Here is a 23107-nt window from a genome sequence, read left to right as displayed (position 1 = left end):
TTCTGCGTACGGTTGTAGGGTTTTTTTGCCTGGCACATTATCTACTTACGTTAATGACTTTCTGGTCAGCCAGTCAAATTCAGAAGTCATCTTTTCTGGAACAAGCTGACAAAATCTTTTTTTTTTTCCCCTCTCTTCAGACCCAGATTGAAAACTGTCCCACAAGACTGGGGTTTCTGTCTTTTTCTTTGATGGATTGTTGTAAATAATTAACATCAGAAATGCAGAGTCATCAACTTGCTGGTTTAGATGCTATTAATTATGCTAAAGGAATGAATCCCATGAAGTTTAACCTTTTGCATTATGATTCGATTTGGACTTCTGTTATTGGCTTGGAGCCTTTTCCCCCCTTCCGTGCCACTGATTCTTTAATCCAAAATCTAACACTGGTTTGATCACTCAACAACCTGCTTTTATACTTAGACATTCCAGCTTGCAACTCCAGAAAGCTCAGAAAAGGTAGTGGGTAAGATGAACCACATATTCCCACCATTTTGTGGGTTCCATCTTACAGACTGACTTTGAAGAGCCTATAGATTAGAGAGTAACCTAGGCAGTGTTGACAGGGACCCATGCACAAAGCTTGAAAGGAATGGTCGTAAAATCCAACTGAAGTGGTTTCGTCTCCGATACACGTGCTGGGGGACTGTGTCCTGCACTTGTGGAAGAAGGAATGGCTTTGCTGATCTGCAGCTCATCAGCTCAGGTTCATCCTGGTGTAGATTCCCTCAAGTCAATGGAGTTGCACCCGTGACAAATCTGACCCATTAACTCCGAGTCCACTCAAATCAATAGAAATGTAATGCCATCTATTCTCTTTCTTTGGCACAGCTGCAGGAAAGTTTAGAAGCTGGAGTCTAAAGAAAGGTTTCAGAGTAACAGCCGTGTTAGTCTGTATTCGCAAAAAGAAAAGAAGTACTTGTGGCACCTTAGAGACTAACCAATTTATCTGAGCATAAGCTTTCGTGAGCTACAGCTCACTGCATCCGATGAAGTGAGCTGTAGCTCACGAAAGCTTATGCTCAGATAAATTGGTTAGTCTCTAAGGGGCCACAAGTACTCCTCTTCTTAGTCTAAAGAAAGACTTGGTTATTGATCCTGACTCTGATTTCATACTGGTGTAAATCAGGAGCAACTCCATTGATTGCCCCAGGATAAAACCTGTGTAGATGGGCTCAGAGTCAGGCCCACTGTGCTTTCATAGCAAAGGACTGGGGAGGGAATGATGTACTATTTTAAGCTGTAGAAGATAAATAAGTGCTGAAGGATTTATTATACTGAAACAATATAACCACACACCAGAAATAATCTCATTTCATGTTCACAAAGAATTAATCTTATGCTGGATCCTGCATAAAATTGATCCTGCATAAAATTAATTTCCAACCACCTGCCCACATTACAAAATACTACACCAGGTCTCATTGAAGTCAATGGGAATTTTGCCACTGACGTCAATGGGGTCAGGATTTTACCCACGATGTCAGAGGATGGTGTTAATTTCACAGTATGTATTTTCTTCCTTCTTTCCCCTCCACCCCTTTTATCCAACCATGTATTAATGTGTGTTGGCCCTGTGAAAGAAGTGAATCTTCTGGAGAGAGTTGGATGAGAAGGCGGAGCTCTGCCAGGCAGAAACAGGTAAGGCATCCCAAGTGTATGGGGTGGTCAGGAAGAAAATGTGAAGGAAGCAAAGGGAGTAGCGAAGCAGGATTCATTAGTGGAGAGAAGGGGAGGAGGGAAAGTGAGTTTCCAGAACATCAGAACTGTGGGCAGGGATAGAGCTGTGCAGTTATCCTTGTCATTCCAACTGCAGTGAGAACACTATTAAGACATAAATATATCCATATCTGTCTATGCTGAGGATAGGACCATGGTACCACAATCACTGCAGCATATTTCTGAAGATCTAGAAAGCAAGGCCCCCAAATGTCACATCGTTTTTAATCTGTGAATTGTTAACTCAGATGTAAAGTGGTTGACTCTTCCAGGTTCCTGAGGCATTACCAAACTGAGGACTGACAGGTATGTCACCGAATAGCCTGCTCATAGTAGCTAGGATTCTAAGGAGCATCAGCCAATGTTCTCTCTTGTTAATCCGTGTAGTTCTCAAACCCTGGGCAGGGACAGGCAAGGTTCAGGCAATAAATGAAGCAAACCTTTAAAAAAATATTGTCTTTATCAAGGTTGTACTGGGGAGGGATGGCTGGTTCAGGGAATTGGTGATGGGCTATAGATGCTTTCACCTTTAGGTTGTCTACTCAAATCCAGCCTTGGCTGGTAGGGATCAAAAGTAGTTATCTTCTGATAACTGTTTGGTGGCCTATGGGAGTTGGTGATCTCCGTCCATTTCTTAGTGGACAAATGTCCTCATCAGAGAAACCACTATCTCTGGACTGAGAGGTCTTGGACTGAATGTACCATGGAGACTGAAATACCTTCTTAGCTCGAGATAAGAGGGGGAGAATCCTGGCTCTGTTGAAGTCAGTGGGAGTTTTGCATTGACTTCCATGGGGTCAGACTTTCACCTGGCTTCTACAGAATATAATTTGAGTAACAGTGGGGTAATGGGGCTGGGTGAAGCTAGCACACCACGTGTCCACGCTGGGTTTGTTCAGTGGCCAAACAGAAGACTTCAGTCTCCGGAGGTGTTGCTCCAGAACCTTCCCTTACTGTAAAATTTGCTGAAGATGGGGAGAATCCACCCCCCCCCCCCCGATAAAATGGTTGTGTGTATCCTCTTATAAGCCCTTTCTATTCATGAAGCAAAACATGACCCCGTTGAATGGGACAGAGCGAAAGAGTAAGATTATTCTGTTTAAAACCCTCTGACACACAGGCAGGCATTTAAAAAAATTGTGGCTGCAAGGTAAAAGCTATTAATACCATTTCATTGTCGAAGAGCCAGAGCAGCTTAAATTACACATAAAAGATTCATAAGACAAGAGTCAATATTGCTGTGGCCTTAACAACCCTAGTGGGGACACTTTCTCAGTCTCCTAAGGATGAGGCACCTGGTGCAGCAGCACCTGAGAGGCCCATGGGAGGAGGGCCTGATAGAAGGAAAGCTGCCATTCTGGTGCGGCGTCAATTGCAGGGAATTGACACGCTGCTGAGCGCAAGCTTCCCAGTTGTTGCAGGGATACTCTCAAGGGTGTCAGGCTTAGCAGCTGGTGTATCTTTGTGGTTGTTGCTTTGGCAGTTGTCCTCTTGTAATGAGGTTCCCGCCTTAAATGACACACTTATGTTTTGGGGGGAACTTTGAAAATCATTCAGTTTAGAAACCATTCTGCTGATCTCTCCTGATGGTAATTTTCTCTCTCTCGTCTCTTCCCTTACTCCTGCTCTGAGGTAGTTGGCATTAAGGGTCTGATCCAAAGCCCACTGAAATCAATGAGGATCTCTATTCACTTTAATAGGCTTCAGATCAGAATCTTCATTCTGCCCAATACTGCACTGAGGCCAAGTCCACGTTAAAGTCATTTGAGAGTCACTCCGGATCGGGACCAAAAGTCCAATTTTCAGAAGTGACCAATTAGTTAGGGTGCCTCCATTTTGGGGTGCCAGGGTGGGATAACTTGGGACTTACTTTCAGAAGTGCTGGGTACACACAGCTGATTTCAGCTGGAGTTGTGCGTGCTCAGCACCTCTGAAAACCAGACCCAAGTCATCTGATGTTGCTGGACACTCAGCTTGATTGATCTCTTTTGAAAACATTGGTCTAAGTGTTCAATAATCACAGGCAGTTGTGATATCACAAGCAGAAGGTTATGAATTGCTTTTCTGTTTAGCACTTTCATACCATAGTACTTTCCAGGTGTACAATATTTAATCTTCACACCTAAAAATGAACCTAAATTAGCCAAACTGCCGCCGTGTTTGGATTTGGAGTTCTAAGCCTGAATCCAGGTCTGAACCTCAGGTCTCGAGCCCATCTATGTGCAGCATTCCTGTGAGGCACGTGAGCCAGTATTCATAGCCCCAGTTTTTGGAAAGGAAATGCAGAAAAATGTTTTTGAACTTTTTTGATGCTTTTTGAAGCCTGTTTAGTTGAAACTTCAGCTTTTCTAAAAATAGGGACCATTCTAGAAGCTGTTTGCAAAACAGAAAATAGTTTTGCACAAAAAAGTGGATGATTTTTGCACAGGTATTTTCATGGAGGTTTGAAAATGTTCAGTTTAGCTCTGGCTACTCTACAGATGGGAAAACTGAGACGTAGAGTGGGAGTCAATGAACAATGGCGATTTTACGCCAGCTGAGGATCCAGCACTCTGTCTGAGACATTTTTGCTAAACGATGAGTTCCCAAACGCTCCCCTACTTCCTCTTCTAATCACAAAAATACTTAGCCCTCACACAGCACTCTTCATACACAGATCGCAGAGTGCTTTTCAAACATGAGTAAATATGACCATTTCCATAGATGGGGAAACCAGGGCCCAGAGAGGCTAAGTGACATGTCCAGATTCACACATTATGTCAATGGCAGAGCAAAGAATAATACCAATGTTGGGTGAAATCCTAGTCCTGTTGAAGTCCATGGGAGTTTTGCCATCGACTTCAATGCCGTCAGGGTCTCACCCTCAAATCCAGTGCCCTATTCACTAGGAGTATGTCTATATTTGAGCTTGCATAGATGTACCCTTGCTAGTTCCGCTCAAACTAGCGCACTAAAAATAGCAGTGTAGCTGGGGTAGCACAGTCAGTGACTGGGGCTCGCTGCTCAAGTACATACCTGCCTAGACCCATTGGGTGTGTATTCAGGCAGCTAGCCTAAGCCACCACCTATGGTAGTCTGACGTTCAGATCTCTGAGTAACTCCTCAGTAAATCCTTGACAGCTTTTTTAAAAAACAACAAAGCTAAAATTTTGTTTGCACAGTAAAAACATACTGCTCACTTTTTGACCATGTGAGTCTCATGCACTAGCCCAAAACCATGATGATTTGGGTTGCAAATCCTGCAGGGCAATATATAAATCCAAACCGAACCCCTGTTTCCATTGCACTTTTAAAAAGAAACATTTTGAGTGGTTGAATTTGTAAAACGCCATTGCAAAATTGTGAGGCAAAATTATTTGGTGGAAGGTGCACAGGACAAAGAGTTGGGGACTTCCTTGGTATGTTCCTGACTCTACCACTGAATTGATGGGCAGCACTGAGCCAGTCACTTCACCTCTCTGCCTCAGTTTCCCCATCTGTAAAACTGGGATAATGCTGCTTCCCTACTGCACAAGGCTGTTGTGAGGGTTAATTAAGGCTTATGCAGTATTTAGAACAGGGGTCGGCAACCTATAGCACACGTGCCAAACATGGCACCCAAGCCAATTTTTAATGGCATGCTGCTGTCTGCCAGACCTGGGCAGACAGCAGCGTGCCACTAAAAATCCTGCCTGGCCCGCTCTTCTCCACCCCCAGCCCACCGCTCTCTCCTTGAAGGGCAGGCAAGCTTCCTCCTCCCCCCGCCTCTTCCCCCAGCATGCTGGGTTCCTGCCCCTCCTCTCCCTCCCTGCGGCTGATCAGTATGGAGGGGGAGATGTAAAAGCGGGGGAGAGGTAAAAGTGGAGCTGCAGCATGCCCTCTGCTCCGGGGACCTTGGGGAAGGGGGTGGAATCAGGGCATATCCCCTCCAGCCCCCTGCCGTGAGCTGCTCAGGGCAGGGGGCTGGGAGCACCCCCACAACCCCAGCCCACACCCCCAGCTCTATGCCTTGACCCCTGACCCCCCCCCCACATCCCCAGCCCCCTGCCCTGACTCCTGTACCCCCCACATCCCCACCCCCACCCTGAGCACCAGACAGGAGCTCCTGCATCCCCCCACCATTCCCACCTGCACCCCTTGCACCAAATGGGAGCTGCCCAGGTAAGCGCTCCACACCCAAACCTCCTGCCCCAACCCTGAGCCCCCTCCCTCATTCTAGCTCCTGGCCAGACCCTACACCCCAACCCCCAGCCTGCTCCTTCACCCCCAGCCCTATTCTCAGCACACTCCCACCCTCATCTCAGTGCAGAGAGAGGAAGAGAATGGCTAGAACCAGGGACAAGGTAGGTACCTACTCTATGTGGGCAGGGCCGGGACTCCAGACCGGCAGCAGGCTGAGTGGGGCCGGCAGCTGGGACCCTGGCTGGCAGGAGCCAGCGGACGGAACCCCAGATTGACAGCAGGCAGAGCGGCAGCAGGCTGAGCCGCTCAGCCCAGTGCCAGTCTGGGGTTCTGGCTGCCGGCCCCTTGCCAGCCGGGGTCCCAGCCTCAGGCCCTGCTCAGCCCGCTGCCGGCCTACGTGAACAGAACCCCAGACCAGCAGCGGGCTGAGCGGGCCGGCGGTGTAAGATCAGCATTTTAATTTAATTTTAAATGAAGCTTCTTAAACACTTTGAAAACCTTGTTACATACGACAATAGTTTAGTTATATAATGTATAGACTTATAGAGAGAGACCTTCTAAAAAACGTTAAAATGTATTATTGGCACGCGAACCCTTAAATTAAAGTGAATAAATGAAGACTCGGCACACCACTTCTGAAAGGTTGCCGACCCCTGATATAGACCATGCAATACAATGTAAAGTAGTATTGTCTCAGATCATCCTTTTGTGAAGGAGTGGACTCTGGGACAGGGATCTTCTTGTGGATATCCCTACACATTGCTCCTTTTATGGGAGGCACGATTTGAGGATCTAGGGTCCATTTTGTGGCCCATTATTATTCTGATATTTTTCCTCCTGCATCTAAGATCTTACCTTAGGGTTTTATACTGCTACTCATCACCATAGTATGTCAACACTACATTTAGCGGTACTAGTTATTGGATGCCGGTTAAACGCCAGTTGATTATTAACAACAGTTACTGGGATTCAACAACTGCTTAATGAGGTGTAACAACTATATATTAAGATAGATATCTATTAAACACAGTCTTATTAGTCAATTGGTGTTTAATTGACATATGTTAATTTTCTTATTACAACTCAATTAAATCCACAGTTGAAGCACTCAATTTTGAGTATGACCAAATTATGATCGGAGGCAAAAACATAAACTGAAATATAATCACATAAGCTACAGCTAATCTTAAATGCAAACACTTTATGAATATTCTTCTACCAGTGAAAGAGTAGATTTGAGGTAGGTACTTTAAAAACAGTGTAGGAAAGGTGGCAAAAATAATCATTCTGTCAATTAACTCTTGCAGTCAGGGATTAATGTATAATTATTTACAGAGACAATTTCCACAGCCACTCCCTTTTCGGCAAAATTATAAAATTTGAATTTTCTAAAAACACCCTTGAAATGAGTGTGCACCAGCAGCAACTGAGATCGCCAGGACATTTGTAAAATTCATTTTTCTGTTAAAGTTTGTTTTAGGGGGTGCAGCAGTTTACAAAACTCAGTGATGGAATGTCCCCAAGTTGTGTGTGGATGACACACAAAGGTCTGGGACGGTGGACAGAGGTAAAAAGCATGTTATAATATAGGTCCCAACCTGCACCCATTGCAGTCAATTGGAAAACTCTCATTGACTTCAGTCAATGCAGGATCAAGCTCATAAGGAGGATGAGGCAAAAGATTGGGTTATGTATTTAGTAAAGGGGCAAAGTAGGAATATATTGAATGTTTAGTGACAGGGAACAGATAGTTTAATGCAGGGGGCTTGCCTTGGCTTCTCTCTTTATGTATAAATGACTGCAGGCATTGAAAGTAGCAGCACTGAGCGGAGGGAGTCTCTGTTCTAATTGGTCATCCACATCTTTGACCTGATGGGATCACTTGGTAGAGCTCGACCATGAGTCCTTCTCCTATGGAACTGCCATGGCTAGCAGCCACTTCCCTCAATAACTAGTAGTTAGGATTTATAATCCCTAGACCTCAAAACTCTTCACAGAAGTGGGTAAATATAATCATATTATCCTTTCTACAGATGGGGTAAGCTGAGGCACAGAGAGATTGAGTGACTTACCCAAGGTCACACAGGAAGTCAGTGGCAGAGCTAGGAGTAGCATCCGGGTCTCCTGACCCCCAGTCCTGTGCCCTCTACCCTGGACCATGCGGTGTCATTGTCCACTGTGAAGGGTTTAACCACCTGGATACTGGATCATAGCTGGCTCGAGTCATTTCAGTTCAATATTTGTGAATTCCTCTTGCTTCTCCTCTGCTTGGATTTCCATAGGTACCAGATCCCATAACTGAGCTGTTCTGACACACTCACTGTTGTGAAACAGCCTAACTGGTTTCCATAGCTATGTGTTGTTAGGTGTTTCCTAGCTAACGAAGCACCTTTGCATGGCAGGCTGGTCGTGTGTGCCAGCAGCGACAAATGATCTCCCTACCTTTCCTGCTCACTCGTTTCCCTCAGATACATTAATGATCACTAAACCTTGCTGATGGAGGGACTCCTTTTGGTGACAACCTCATTATTTGGTTATCAGGAGCTGACACTATCCAGGTTGTCACGACAACCAGCCATGATTCAAAGCTGCTCTGAAAGGTCTGAACCTCAGGCAAATAATCAGCTCTTAGCTCTCAGCAGATGCTCAACCCCTCAGCCAATCGTGGGGGAGCTGGGAAACCATGACATCATAGTCGAACCAGTCCAAAAAATTTAATTCTTAGTTTGCAGTGTTCCTCCTTGTCGCTTTTCCCCAAACCCCAGCTCAGCACATATTGTGGTAAAACCAGCCCGCAGTGTTACCATTTCAAACCACTTCACGGCTGACTTCAAAACTTCAAACTGGGTGAGGAGTGAATGTGTAACCAGGGCCACAAAAATAATAATAATAATAATAATAATTAATAATAAAAAAAGTACAGCATTTCAGTTAACTAATTCAGGCTTGGTCAGAGCTATTGCAGAGTGGTGATCAATTACAATCCAATCAGAAGGCTGGATGCTGCCATAACACTGACAGTCATGCAGTCAGGATCCAGATAGTTATGTTGCTTGTTTTGTTTTTTTATTTTAATGGAGGGGCGGTGGGATTCCTTAATTTCTTCTGAAGTACAAAGTCTCTTGCAGCACCCACTAATTACTGTAGATGGACGGGGCCGGGGGCGGGGGGAGAAAACCCACTGGCATCCAATTAATAGCCATGCTAAATTGCAAAGAGTATGTCAGGTTTGCCAGGGAGGTGTGGTAAATGCTGTGGAACCAGTTCCATAACTATCAAAGGATACGTTCGCATATACTGCCTAATGCAAGCCAATGAGGGATTGCTCAGTGTCTCTAAGCCGGAGTTTTGGCATACCTGGACTGCTGTACCTGGAGCCATAGATTTGATTAGGGTTGAATTCATTTCAGTAGTATTGACCTAAGGATTCCCAGCAGTGATGCTTCTGACATTTGGTTGCTGAGCTTTCGTGAACTGCTGCTCCTCTAGAACAGTGTTTCTGAATGACTGGTCCGTGGACCGGTGCCAGTCCCTAAGATCTCCATGACACAGTTTAGGAAGGCAGCAAGCCGGTTCCTGGTATCTAAAAGGCTAAAAAACACTGCTCTAGAATTCACTCCCTGTAGAAATCAGCTTAAGTACAAACTTATAAACTTTTAGGAGAAGTTGCTCTCTTTGCCAAAGAAAGATTTATCTCCTTGCCTGTGTGGCCATCCTAGGTGGTCTTCTGCAAATACCGGGGAGCGCAGTACTTGGCCTCTTTTATTGAGACCTCAAGGCTTGCAGGCACTCAGATATACAGTGGTGAATGCCAATAAATGATTGTAGCAAGTGCTAAGTCCTTTCAGGGTAGACTGAGGACGCAGGAATCTATAGGTGATGAGTATTATTATTACTTATTATCGCTGCGTGATGGTCTATCCGATCAGATCTGAAAGGGGAGGTTTCAGCTCCTCTGCAATGACTTTAAATGTCCCCAGCCTGTTTATCAAGAATAGCGGCTCACCCTGCTGATACTCCCCTTTCCCCTACCTGGTTATATACTGGTTGTCTGTCTCCCTCCATCCCAGGTCATTTAAGTGGGGCTGAACTGATATAGCTATCAGGGGGAATTCACTCCTGCATCAGGGCCACTGGGCACTGGCTATGTCTGCGCCAAGTGACTAGGAAGCAGCCATTAGGCTCCCCCAAGGAGCATCCCAGTGTAGGAGGCCTCCTCAGCAAACACGGAGTTGGTGCAGCCAGCTCTGTGTTTCCACAAGAGCCGTTGGCACAGGAGATGTGTAAGAGGCAGGCCAGGGGAGGGAGGAGACGTGGACAAGTTATGCCCTGATTATTCCCAGCTGCTGCTATGGCCCATAGGGGCTGTGGATCAAGGTAGGGCAGCTCCTGAAGCTACTCTAACATGGGCTAGGGGCTAAATTGGCCTCTGGCATTCACAGAATTGGGGGCGGGGACTCAGCAGGCCACCTCTCAGCTGGCACAGGGCTGAATTGGGTCCCTAAGATGCTTAGGGAAGGAAGGCTCTGTGTAAACACAAACTCTGATCTACACTTCAGATAAATGACAATTCAATACACGTATATTTTATGTAGCATTTTAAACTGGCTTTGGCACCAGTGAGACTGCCCGGTGAAATTAGCATCTAGCAGGGAGATATCCTCTCCTGTACCTGTAGGTAGTAGACAGAAATCTTGTGGTGATCTACTAAAGATTTGGGGGACCAGGTTTAGCAGGATTCTGCAGCAACATCAAAACCCATGTCACACCACACCAGCCGAGCAAGTCCTACCTGAGCAGCAGAATTTCAGAGCCCTGGGGCCTTCCAAATTCCATGGCCATTAAACCATTCCCTGTCAGTGGAAAGCAGTTAGCCCTTGAGAATACAAAGAACAATGTTCCCTTTGTCAACATACCTTGAAGCATACAGCGCACGCAGGACCTCTTATGTGTAGCCTCCAGTGTGCGTGAACCACAGAATGATTGGGTGGGTATGAGGGGGGATCCACAGGTACTGTGCTCTCAGGGGGACTTCCCCAGTCAGAGGCAGAGTCCCCAAATGCCAGTAAAATGCCTTTTTTGTGGCTTCTTCCTCTTGCTTTCTCCTATGCCACACTGCCCTTCTATTTCTCCCCATCTCCCTTCACTAGAGTTCCCTTCCTCTCTGTTCCCTAAGGGGCTCCTTCTCTTTCCTACTGAGGAGAGGCTGCTCCTGAAGATGGACCAGGGATGGTCCTGCTGATGGGTGATGTTCCCTTCTCCCTCTCATGGGAACTGCACGGGTATGTTTGTGCTGAGCTTGGTCGCCATGTCTTTTACCTTCATCATGTCTTCTCTCTGTAGCTGAATAGGTTTTTCTGCTGAGATCCAGCCCCTCTCTGCACCTATTCTATTCTATTCTATTCTATTCTATTCTACATGGGTGGTTCTTATACCACACTCATTATCCCTTGTGGTTGGTGACTTCAGTGGCAACTCTGGATAAGCTGCTCGAATTCAGAGAGCCAGGTGATGGCTTGAGAGTAGTTTGTGGCAGCAGCCTGGAGATGGCTAGAGGGGGGTCCCCATAAAACCACAATCCCCAAAGCCAAGGGGTTTGGGAGCCCCAAAGGCCCATCCTGGGCAGCCGTGCAAGGACCACTCAAAAGCCGCCGTGACTTTTGGGATAAATCACTTGCCAAATATCCCCCCAATGTTGTGGTGATATTTTGAAGGTTGTCTCTGCACCCAAAAGGGTTACAACCTTAGTGAAAAGGCATATGCCCCTGATTAAATAGTGCAGGGGGAGAATGAATCTCCTCTCTTCTTCCAACCTCTGATGCTGGCTTCTTTGCCTGCAGTCCCACAGTCATTGTTATGCTCTCTGACAGAACAAATGGGAGACTAAGCTACCCCTTCATATGCTGTGCTGTCCTGGTCTTTGTGAAACACAGGCAGAGTCCACGGGCCAGGCTCTTGCATATGTGTATCTATTTTTTAAAAAATGCATGTGATCAAGTCACATGATTAGTTTGAGTTTTAAATGAATGGGGCTTATTCACCCACTGATTCTGCCTCCTGACCTGTACGTGTGTGTCTTAGGCAATGCTCTGACCAGCACTTGTCCTCACGCTGTGCCAGCCCCAGGAGATTTCAAACAGGGCACATTTCTTATTCTTAAATGGTGGCCATAAAATGTGGATTGTTTGTTAAACTGTGATTCGGAGTCTGAGCTAGTCTGAATTGTATTTATAAACTAATCCCCGTTCTACATAGATGGCTGGGTCCCTGTTCACTCGCTCACCCAACAGTTGCTATCAGTGCAAGCTCTTTGTGAGCAGTGGGATTTTCAGAAGCTCTCTGCACTGGTCTAACTCTGTTCCCATTGACTTCAAAGGGAGCAAAGTTAGGTCATTGGCAGGGCACTTTTGAAAATCTCATCCTACCTGACCGAAAAAGAGAAGCAATTCCCTATCAATTATTCACCCAGTGCTGGCTCTCAGGATCCAGCAAAACTCTCCTTGTGATGAGGGACACAGTGTCCGTGATATGTAAATTGCTAGTACAACCACTCCTGTTACCTGCTGAGTGGGGAGAGACTCCCCTCTTACACTGCCATGAGATTGCTGGGCAGGCCTGGTGAATATTGGCACTAACTAGTCAAGGTTACCTAAACATCTCTCTGTAGGGCTGGGAACAGCCATGCCACCTTACCATACACACCATGCACTGTCATCGTGTCAGGTCTCACGAGCTAATCAGCATTAGGTTAGATAGAAGACCTTTGAGAACCCTCTGTGTGCAGCAGGAAGTGGTGATGGCAGTTCGGTAAGGGCTGCTCTTCTGAGTCACTATTGATTCAGTGACCCACATGGTGTTGCTCCTGGAGGAGCTGTCTTTTGAATGAGTTGTATCACTCAGGCATGACCACATGTGGTCATTAAAGATCACATGGGGCTTTGTAGGATGGGGAGTGCTTGTTATCTTGGTCACATTTTGACTTGGGTAATTACATTCTGCTTGCGTAAATTTCTCCTGAAGTTTCAGATAGGAAAAGTTTCAGAGTAGCAGCTGTGTTAGTCTGTATTCGCAAAAAGAAAAGGAGGACTAGTGGCACCTTAGAGACTAACCAATTTATTTGAGCATAAGCTTTCGTGAGCTACAGCTCACTTCATCGAATGCATCCGATGAAGTGAGCTGTAGCTCACGAAAGCTTATGCTCAAATAAATTGGTTAGTCTCTAAGGTGCCATTTGTCCTCCTTTTCTTTTTGCAGATAGGAAAAGGTATTCTTCATTTTTTGCCCCAAACTGTCATGTATTCCAGCTGTTGTATTGTGCTTCATCCCAGAAGGCTCAGGCACCGTGCTTCATCCCAGAGGTGGGCACATTTTAATGGCTGCCAAAGTGATCTCAATGTATGGTTTTAAAAGGCTCATTAGGAATGAAAGGTCATTATCATCAGTATTGTCACTAAAAGGGGATGGGTTTTCTGCTTTTCAAACCTATCTTGTCAGCAGGAATCCAACTTGTTGGTTTTGGAGAAGTGGTAAGATGGAGCTGACTGTCTCAGAAGATTTAATTCTTCAAGCCAAAGTTCAGTGCTTTAAAGTCCTAAACAGAAAGAAAGAACAAGAAAAATAATCTGAAAAGACACTAGGGGAAATAGGAATCTCTTCAGACTAGTCCATGGCTCATTGCACAAAAGTGTCCTCTTTATTCAGGACTGGCTAGAAGTTTGTGTAGAAAAAGAACTGCTGCAGCAAAAGCACATAGAATTCAGCAACCCATAGGGATGACTTTTAGCAAAGTGGCTTATTGTGGAAACCTAAGCAAGTTTCATGAAATTTTCACCTTCTCACTGGACAAAGAGAAACCAGTGCCATGAGCCAACCAAAACCTACAGATGTAAGTCAGACATACTTTTAATATGATGAAGGCCAAGGATTGAAAAAGCCCAGAAGACTGAACTACCCTCTTATCCCTGCAGTTCGCGGTTGAGGTATATTGACAGGACTATGTTGGGGAAACATGCAGTACTCCTGCGTGTGCGCAATGTGTGTTCTATGGGTGAACAGATGTCTTCATTGTCAATGGCTGTAAATCCAGCACCCTAAACCATCACTGAATTCACATGAAAAAAAGAGTGTAAAAAATTGAATGCCTCAATATTCCCTCCTTTGCTGGGCTTAGGAAGTAGTTTTGTATGGCACTGGGATCCAGTTATCCTTCAAAATAAACATATGAATGAAAGGGATGATGCTGTGTATAAAGGTGTGTGTGTGCGTGTGCGCGTGAGTGTGTGTATACACATTTCTGGGTGGGGCACTTGATTTTTTTTTTTATCGTGCTGCAAGTGAGGAGATTCTTACACCACTTCTGTGTCATTTTATTCAAGTTTCTATATTCCCTCTCCCACTTCAGCTTTCCCTGTGTTTCCTGCTTTGAAACAAAAGATTTGCCTATTCCAGCCCTCTCAGTGCTATTAGTAGTATTATTATCTGCTCTCTCTCCGCCAATGAGTGCAGCCAAAACCTGGTGACGACATGGGCTAGGGAACAGCAAGGAGGCAGTGAAGCATCCAAGCTACTAATGTTAGGATTGGAGGTCAAGAAGCTGCTCTCCACAGAGAATGGGAAGCTTGCAGATGGACTAAGCTTGGAGGGGAGTTTGCTTCTGATGACAATACCAGACCTCGAAGGTGGACAATCGGGTGCAATATGACAGGACAAAGTGCAGGTAATGCCTTTATTTTTGTTATCAGGCTGTCAGTGCAATTGGTGCCTTATCTTGTGCTGTTCAGCTGGGAGAGGAATGGCCTATGGTTGCTTTCTGAAAGCTGCCTGCAATGAACATTACAAACAGCCATGTGTTCTGTTTAAATTCCCTTTATTGTTGCCGAGACTGTATTTAAGGGAAGGAAACCATCCAACACAATTGATGCTGTGTGGGGTATTTGGTTGTGGGGAGACGCTCTGGTGGTGTATTCCCAGCTTTGTGTATTTTTCCCCATTGTTGACACCTGTATTATTTTATTGCATCTGAATTTTTAAAAAATGGAGATTGACATGTTCTGGTGGATAACTTCCTGGTTAAATAAAAACCGTAAAGCCTGCATTGGCACTGAAGTTGTGTCAACACAGACACCAGCCATAAAAGCTGTCTTGGTGTGTTTGAAATCAAATCCCAACAATGCAGTTTTCTAGGCTGTGCTTCTGCGGAAGAGTAGGAAAACCTATAGACTCTTTGTAATTTATTCTTCTGTCATTTGCTGGCAAAATGCACCTAATTCACCCCTTTTAAAATACTTTCTTGCTAAGTTTTCCCCAAATCAATTAAATGCAGTGATTTTGGTCTCTCTCATGCACACACATGGTGGTGGTTTGTGACACCACAATGAATCTGTCCCTGTGTAGGGTTGTCCCTTTGTCCCCGTATTGAACACTAGCCAATAGAGGAAGTGTTACAGCCCAGTGCCCTGCTGCTCCAGTCTCCTCTCTTCAGAGGGGGAGATGATTTCAACACTGGTGCCCCGAAGCCCATTCAACTTCTTTTAGAATCCAGTTTTTTCTGATGCTAGACTTGAACCACATTTTGTAGCACCGAACTCTTTTAAATGTTATTCCATGTAAAGAAATATGGGGAGGAAAAGGGGAAAAGCTGTTGTTTATTATTGCGCTGTGTCTGGAAGTGTCGAAGGGACATGGGCCTGAGCTGTGAAGTGCCGGTCTGGCTGTGGACTTGTATTTGGAGCCACCAGAGGCTTGGGATGTTGGGAGTCAGGGTGTTTGAATAATCCCCATTCTTCTGAATAGGGAACTTTGATGCTAAACTTGCCAGGAGTTAGTACTCCTTTGGAGAGTTTGGCCAACAAGTTTGCACCTTTCATTCCCTCTCTTCTGCGCCGCCCTCCCCAAACAAATGTTTAACCCTCTGTAAGGAATATTTGGGGTTTGTTTTTATTTTTCCTAATTGACCAGTAAATGCTACTGCTTGCTGCATGGAAGCTGGTGCGGTAGCCGTGGGAAGTGGCTAGTTAGAGATCAAAGTCCACCTTGCTGGGTGACTGGGTGCTGATCTGGCTCTTCCCAGCGTGATCAGCAGGCCTCGCTGTCACCAGGGTGGGGGTGGGTTGGATAAGGGTTGTGGGCAAGCCAGCTGCTGGCCTGAGAGGGAGAGAAAAGAAAATGCTGGGGACTGAGGGGAAGATGAAACAAAATGCTCCCCAGTGTCGCCTATCTCTTGTATGAGTTAATGTTCTACGCTGGGTCTCTGTGGACGGCTGGTGGGAGAGGAACCTGGAGGGGACAGTGGGGAGCATGGGATAGCACTGTGATGAGAGAGGGGGTGTGGGCACAGTGAGGAGGATGGCAGAGAGGAGCATGAGCTTGGTGTGCAGTGGGAGTGAGGGGAAGGGGAAAGGATGGTCAGGGCAGGCAGCTGGGAGGAAGGAAAGAGTGAGCAGGTTGAGACTATGAGGGGAAAGTGGGCAAGGGGGCAGCGTGGGAGAAGGTGGGCAGGGCAAGGGCTTGGAAGAGGAACAGGAGGAGGCAGGGTGGGGTGTCTGGGAGGGAGTGCTGGAAAGGGAAAAGCAGAGGGTGAAGTCTGTAGTGGCCTGATTAGCGAGCATGATGGGGGACTGGAGGGTGAAAAATCTCACTTGGTCAAGGCAGCAGTTTGGGGCTGGATAAGTTCAGGGGGAGAAGAGGATCGAGAGGCTGAGAGCTGGCAAACCATCCCTGCTTCCTGCCTAGGAGCCATGTTGGTAGCATTCGCCTTGTCTGGGTTTATCGATACTCAACTTTTTTCTTAAGATTTCCCACCATTGCTCCCAGTGGCTCTGTTCCACCAATGGCAGTAAAGGTGGGGGCACTCAGACAGATGGGGCAAAGGTAGCAGCCACCTTGCCATCGAGACCTTGTGTGGGCAGGCATAGATAACATGGTCCTTAAGGCACTGCTGGGTCATCTGCACTACTGCACTGGTGGTAGCAACAGTCGGGAATGCTCCCAAAAAGGTCCAGTGTAGACAAAGCCCTTGTGCACTTATCTCATTCCTCATAGAACCCATCTGTGTTGTGTAATGTGATGGAGACAGGCAAAGAGGAAAAACACAATGGGGCGATGAACCCACACATCCCTTGGAAGGGGAACAGATAGTGGTAGTGACCCCAGTAATTTGGTCACGAGTTAGAATTTCTTTGCTATAGCACTTAAAAACATCAGGTGTACAGTTAAAGGAGGCTCTAAGCCTGATGAGTGCTTTGATAGGTTGCTCCAGGATTGGGCAGGAAGGTTGCTTTGGGCATCCAGAGAAGGGATGGATGGATTGCTCTACGTCTGGAAAGGATGAGTGGGTGGATTTCTCTAGGTCAGGTTGTTGCTGTAGGTGCAGGAGGAAAAGGGATGCTTGAGGCCTGGACTAGTGGGTGGGATTACTGTATATTTGTGTGGGAAGATGGAGAAGTTGCTGTGGGCTTGGGAGGATGCCTTGCTCTCAGTCTGGGCTGGTTGGAATCTGGGTAGGCTACTCTAAGGCTGGGGAGGAAAGTTGCCCTGGGCTAGGAGGGTGGGCAATTGGGTTGGGTGGGGTAAGCCTGGGTGGGAGGATGAGACAGCTGCTCTAAGAGCAGGACAGTGGGCTGCTCTGGGTCTTGGTAGCATCATGGGTATGGCTGAGTGGAGAGGTTGCTCTAGGCTGCGTGTGCAGATATGCAAGGATTGTGCAGGCAATCTGATCTAGGCCTGGGAGGGGAATTTCTCTAGACTTGGGCAGGTGGTTCTTTGTTCTAGATCTGGGTGAATGGCTGGCTGCACTAATCCTGGATTCACTCATTTAGTTACTCATGTAGTTATTAGAAGCATGTCTGAGCTGCACCTTTGCTCCTGTTGGCCATGAAAAGGATTCAAAGTACCACAGGCTACTGCTTTCAGCAGCAGCAATTTCGGAGGGCTGCAATAGCACCTCTGATGAGCCCCGTGGGAGGCATTAACCAGGGCAGTCTGCTTTGGTAATCATGGGCTCTGTGCCCGATGCTCACATATGTTTCCCCCACTCCCTCACCGCAAGCCCCTTTTAACACCTTCACCAATGAAAGGATCCACCACCATCCTCCTTGCAATAACTGTCTGGCAGGTTCTCATAACTCCTGCAATGCTGGGTCTCGAGGGAGCTGTGGATCCACCATCCTTTCAAATAGACGAACCCAAACAAACTCCCTGGGTGAAATCCTGGCCGTACTGATGTCAACAGGATTTTGGCTCCTCTGTCTGTATTGGACGGAACCAAAATCCTGTATCCGAACAGTCCCTAAACATGTGGGGAAGCTGGGATCCAAATCCAACCTTTGTGGCCTGGGCCCTTCTCCACAGAGCCACTTTACAAGCCTTGATTAAGGGGCAGTGACAGCCCAGTCAGGGGCACCACAGGCTGCATCTTTGTCATCCTGGTGCTTATCCAGTAGTTACACATACCTGTGGGAGGGGCCCAGTTTAGTTATTGGCCTTGGTAGCCATCAGTTAGTCACGCTCCTGCAGGACGACTGCTCGTTACCTTTGACACTCCTGAATGATGCATGTCTGCGGACAGCAAAGCACTGTGGCACCGTTGTTTTGAGCAAAGGGGAGAGATTTTTTTGTTTCACAAGTAAGAACTGGAGAGAAGCAGCTTTCTGCTGTCACCAGCACCTAGTGACCCACCCCAGGAAGAATGCTCCATTTCTGCTGCATTACATAGAACTGCCACGTACAGATCAAAAAGATCTTAGCTGGGATGAGAGGCAAAGTTCTTTGACAGAGTGTCCAGGCCACTGGCTGGGGATTCCACTAATGGGTTACATCCACTTCAGTGTCTGGCAGACATAAGACTTAATTTTTTAGTCTTTAGTTTCACAAAACTTCAATGACATGGTGGCTAGTATGAGTGAATACTGAACAGGGTCAGGTCTGTAAAGATCCCTCAACTTTCTAGGGGTTTTTTGATAAAATTCTGTTTAGCCTTCTCCTAAATTGGATTAAATCCTGCTTGCCTCCCTCAAGAGAGCTCTGCCCTTGATGTCAATGGGACTGTTGCTGCAAGTAACACAAGCAGGGGTTAGCTCAGAGTTTGTATTGGTTTGATGGACTTTGAACATGTGGTGTGTAAAGTAGGTAAGTGTGTCTAACCTTAGAAATATTGGCATCACCTGAGCAATGAGCTCATTTCAATACATAGTGACATAAATTTACCTGGCCCTTCACAGACAAAATAAGGCCCGGTCCCTACCCCTGCATGTTACCATTAGTCACACAGTTAAAATAATCTGTCACATATGTGGCAATGTTCATGCTGCTGCTGCCTGAGTAGTACCTGGTATGTTTCAGGGAAGGCTTAGATGAGAAGGATCCTTAAAGAGAAAGAGAGGGTGCACAGCGTAAGGGTAGTTCAGATCTGGAATAGGCTTCCATGTGGAGATTGTAGAATCCCTGTCATTGGAGGATTTTAAGAACAGGTTGCACAAACAGCTGTCGGGGATGGTCTTGGTTTACTTGGTCCTGCCTCAACACAAGAGGTTGGACTTGATGACCTCTTGGGGTCCCTTCCATCCCTATATTTCTATGATTCAATGATAATCAATAATAAATGCAGAAAACAATGTTAAAGCAATGTATAAGAATGCAGATGTCAGAAAATGCCCGAGTCAAGGTTGAATGCGTCACCTTTACTCTGTCCCTTGTCTGGACACATTATGATATAGGCTTTATTTATTACTGTGATTAGGGCTGAATTAATGTGGTCTGGGGCATCAGGCACAACACAGCACCCTTATAGTGCTGCCCCACCATCTGGAGTGATGGTGGTAGTGGGGCTCCCCCCCCAGGGAAGTAGGAGCAGTGGCATGACCACTCCCAGAAGCAAGCAGCAGCAGGCCCTCCCTCCCAATGCATCAGTCATGTTTGCAAACTTTTCTTTACAACCACGTGGGCTTGAAAGTTAATTCATTTTAAAACGAAACAAGAGATTCTGATGTAATCCCATGACTCCAGGACCTGCAGCACTGGGGTAGGCCTACAGTGCCCATACCTTGATCTGGCCCTGCGATCATGTATGGTTATTTATTAATGTAATATACTGTACTCTACTGGTGTTTGTAACCCTATAACACATGCGTATCTAAAATAACCTGTGATTGCAATATTACAGATTATGTCATGATGCTGACGTTCAAAGGGTCAGTGTTAACCGTAACTTTCTCATTTCCTTCTTACATTTGGGGTGCCAAAAATGCCCCTGGAATATTTGCAGGCTCACCTTTTTTTTTTTTTTTTTTTGAACAGTTACGCTTGCACACACAATAACCTATCTTACACATGCACCAATAATCAGGTTTATTTTGGGAGGCCTTTTGAAAATGCAGCTGTGTCTCACTGGTTGGGGGTGAAGGTCGAAATGTTTTCTGGGTTGTTTCCTCCTCCCTGTCTCTCCATTGTAAAAGAGAAAATCCTCTAGACCTGAAATTGTCCAGTGCTTTTCTGCTGTGACTCTTGACTGGACCTGCAGTGCCCAGGTGCCAGCTCGTGTTTTTACCAGCCACAGTCTTGAAGTAAGTGCTGCTGTTTGCTAGAACTGCGGCTGCAGTTGTACTATGGATGTGGTGGTAGGGATGCTAGTCACTTTGTTAAATTCCTGAACATAATTTACTACAATGCTGCCATTCAGCCCTCCTGCACACCTTGTTCCCTGGATGATCCTGGACTTGGCTTTGGGACAGCCTTACACCGTCACTTCTAAAGTTGTCGAAAAAGAGTATTTGTACAGGTGGAAGCATAGAAAATGCCTTTAATTCTGATTCTGTTCTGTAAAACACACACTATTGTGCTTTGAGCTGAGGTTCATTTGTCTCAGGGGTAGACACTGAGACCACAGCTCCTATTGGTGCATGAATATTTTAGCAATTGAAATGCTGTCTGCCTGCTCCAGAAAAGAGCTGTTCAGATCCTCATTTGATCCTTTAATGAACCGGCATCAGGCTGGCTCAGGTCAGCATCCTGGTTAGTTCTTATGGTGTGGCTGACAATGACCGCATCGCTACGTATTGTGTTGTGACCTCCTCTTCCCCACTGGAGCTGTGGGAGCTCGAAGTGGGGCAAAGTGAATGGTTTCTAGGAAGAAAATAAGGCAGCAAGAATTCTTTCTTTGTACTGATGGATCAGGGAAACTCATTGCTTTTTTTGGGATGCTCAGTCCAAAAAATTAAGGGGGAGGTTTTTATACAATCAAAGTTGGGGGAATCAAGTCCATCCCTCTCTCCATCTCTGTCCTTACATTTTCCTACCCTGTATCTTACTCCCTATGCTCCTCCACATGCTGTCTCCAGACTCCTCCCTTTGTGCTCTTCTCCCACTCTTGGCTTTGTACCTTCTAATGCCTCCCCCTTTGTTTGGATGAGCCTTTCGCTTCCCGTGTGCCAAGCTCGCTCCCTCCCCGCCTTCTGATCCCTTCTTTTCTGAAGCTTCCTTATGATGATGCCATTGCTTGTCCTTCTCACGCTGGAACTCTTGTCCCAGGAATTGTACTTGTCTGAGTTAGGACCAGACTGGGTCTAATGGGACGGGTGCACCGGGGTGGAGAGCGAGGGAATGAGGAGAATCCCCTCTCCCTTTTGCATTCCCAGGAGGGGCCAGTCAACATTCCAGTCCTTGATCCCAGGGAGCACAAAGAGTCCTCTAGTTGCATTTCTCAAATGCGGCCACCTGTATGCAGCCACCAGTGGATTTTTTTGTGGCCACGACAGCCTCCAAAGCGTGGGCAGAGCTTATAGGGGACAAAGCAGTAGCCCCTCCCTGCAGCGCCCAGCTGTTGCTCCTGAATAGCTGTTACCAAGGGCACGGAGATGCGCCATCTCAGGTTTTGCACTGGTGCTGCCAGCAGGGATCGGCACCCTGCACCGTGCAGCCTTCTCGGGGGCTCCAGCCAGCTCCTCCTGTGAGGTGTGGGGCTGTCAGTGGAGGGGGCTACCCTGTTTGGTTGCCGTGGCGCTCCCCTGGGCAGCTCCCCTGCACCCACCCGGCTGGGGCATGGGGAGCCTGGGACTCTGCAGGCAGCCAGTGAGTCACCGACCCTTCCCTGGGGTGGCTAGTGAGCTCCCCACTTTCCCCAGGACAAGTGCTCACTGAAGGGCCGTTGGGAGGCAGAGACAGGCCAGTGCTTCCCCCAGCGGGGTCTGCACTTGCCGTTTACAGTTGCTGTAGCTACCACAGCAGCTCAAAGGCTCCGGGCTGCTTGGCAGCTCCCCAGCAGGGTGAGGGGCTCCCGCTCCGTGACACGCTCCGAGCACAAGAATAGGAGCAAAGTCCAGGTGTGCTGAATGGGGAGCTCTACTTCCTACTGCCTTCCTATGATAGCCATACATTACCGTGATTTGGACGTGCACATGTGCACATTTATTTGTTTTGCCGAAAGTTAATTAAGTATTTTAGGAAAAATTGCCAGAGTGGCCCCCAGCAGGAGTTGGTGGCCACGCTCTGAGGCCACCAAAAATTTTGTTGTGAGAACCCAGTGCCACCAGTGATGCGGGCTGAGAGAGGAGTCATAGCCTTGTCCTTACTGCACTGGCTAGCGGAGCTGGCCTGCCCAAGGGGACAGGAAAGACATGTTGGACCTTTCTTTTCAAGAGGTGTACCAATCGCAACTCTTCCCTGAGCTCCCAGAGGTATTATACCTGCCTCAGGCAGACTGCCTACAGCAGGGGTGGGCAAACTTTTTGGCCTGAGGGCCGCACCAGGTTTCCAAAATTGTGCGGAGGGCCGGTTAGGGGAGGCTGTGCCTCCCCAAACAGCCAGGTGTGGCCCGGCCCCCGCTCCCTATCTGACCCCCCCTGCTTCTCGCCCCCTGACGGCCCCCCCGGGATTCCTGCCCCATCCACACACACACCCCAGTTCCCTAACAGCCCCCCCGGGGACCCCTGCCGCATCCCCCCCCCCACTCCCTGTCCCCTGACCGCCCCCGGAACCGCCGTCCCTGACTGCCCCCCACCGCCCTATCCAACCCTCCCTCTCCTTCCTGACTGCCCCTGGGACCCCTGCCCCCATTCAACCCTGCTGTTCCCCGTCCTCTGACTGCCCCAACCCCTATCCGCACCCCTGGCCCCTGACCACCCCCGGAACTCCCCTGCCCTCTATCCAACCCCCGCTGCTCTCTGCCTCCTTACCGCGCTGCCTGGAGCACCGGTGGCTGGCGGCGCTATAGCCACACCACCCAGAGCACTAGGAC

At 47.3% G+C, this 23107-nt stretch overlaps 1 protein-coding gene across 4 annotated transcripts in view; it reads left to right on the top strand.

The window, feature by feature from the left end:
* Positions 1-23107, top strand: part of PAK3 (p21 (RAC1) activated kinase 3) — a 194609-nt gene that overhangs the window by 75814 nt on the left and 95688 nt on the right. Inside the window, exon 1 of one of the 4 annotated variants that reach the window (XM_043522594.1) lies at positions 14374-14596. The exons of 2 other annotated variants lie outside the window; for them this stretch is intronic. In XM_043522594.1, coding sequence (XP_043378529.1) covers positions 14578-14596 — 19 coding nt within the window. In that variant the 5' untranslated portion in view covers positions 14374-14577. Of the gene's footprint in view, positions 1-14373; positions 14597-23107 lie in introns of those variants that run through there. One more of the 4 variants, XM_043522595.1, reaches the window with a different exon arrangement.

The sequence above is a fragment of the Chelonia mydas genome, chromosome 9, assembly GCF_015237465.2.
Source record: "Chelonia mydas isolate rCheMyd1 chromosome 9, rCheMyd1.pri.v2, whole genome shotgun sequence".
Taxonomy (NCBI): domain Eukaryota; kingdom Metazoa; phylum Chordata; order Testudines; family Cheloniidae; genus Chelonia; species Chelonia mydas.
Note: the sequence above shows the minus strand (reverse complement) of the source record. Positions and strands in the feature narration are given on the sequence as shown.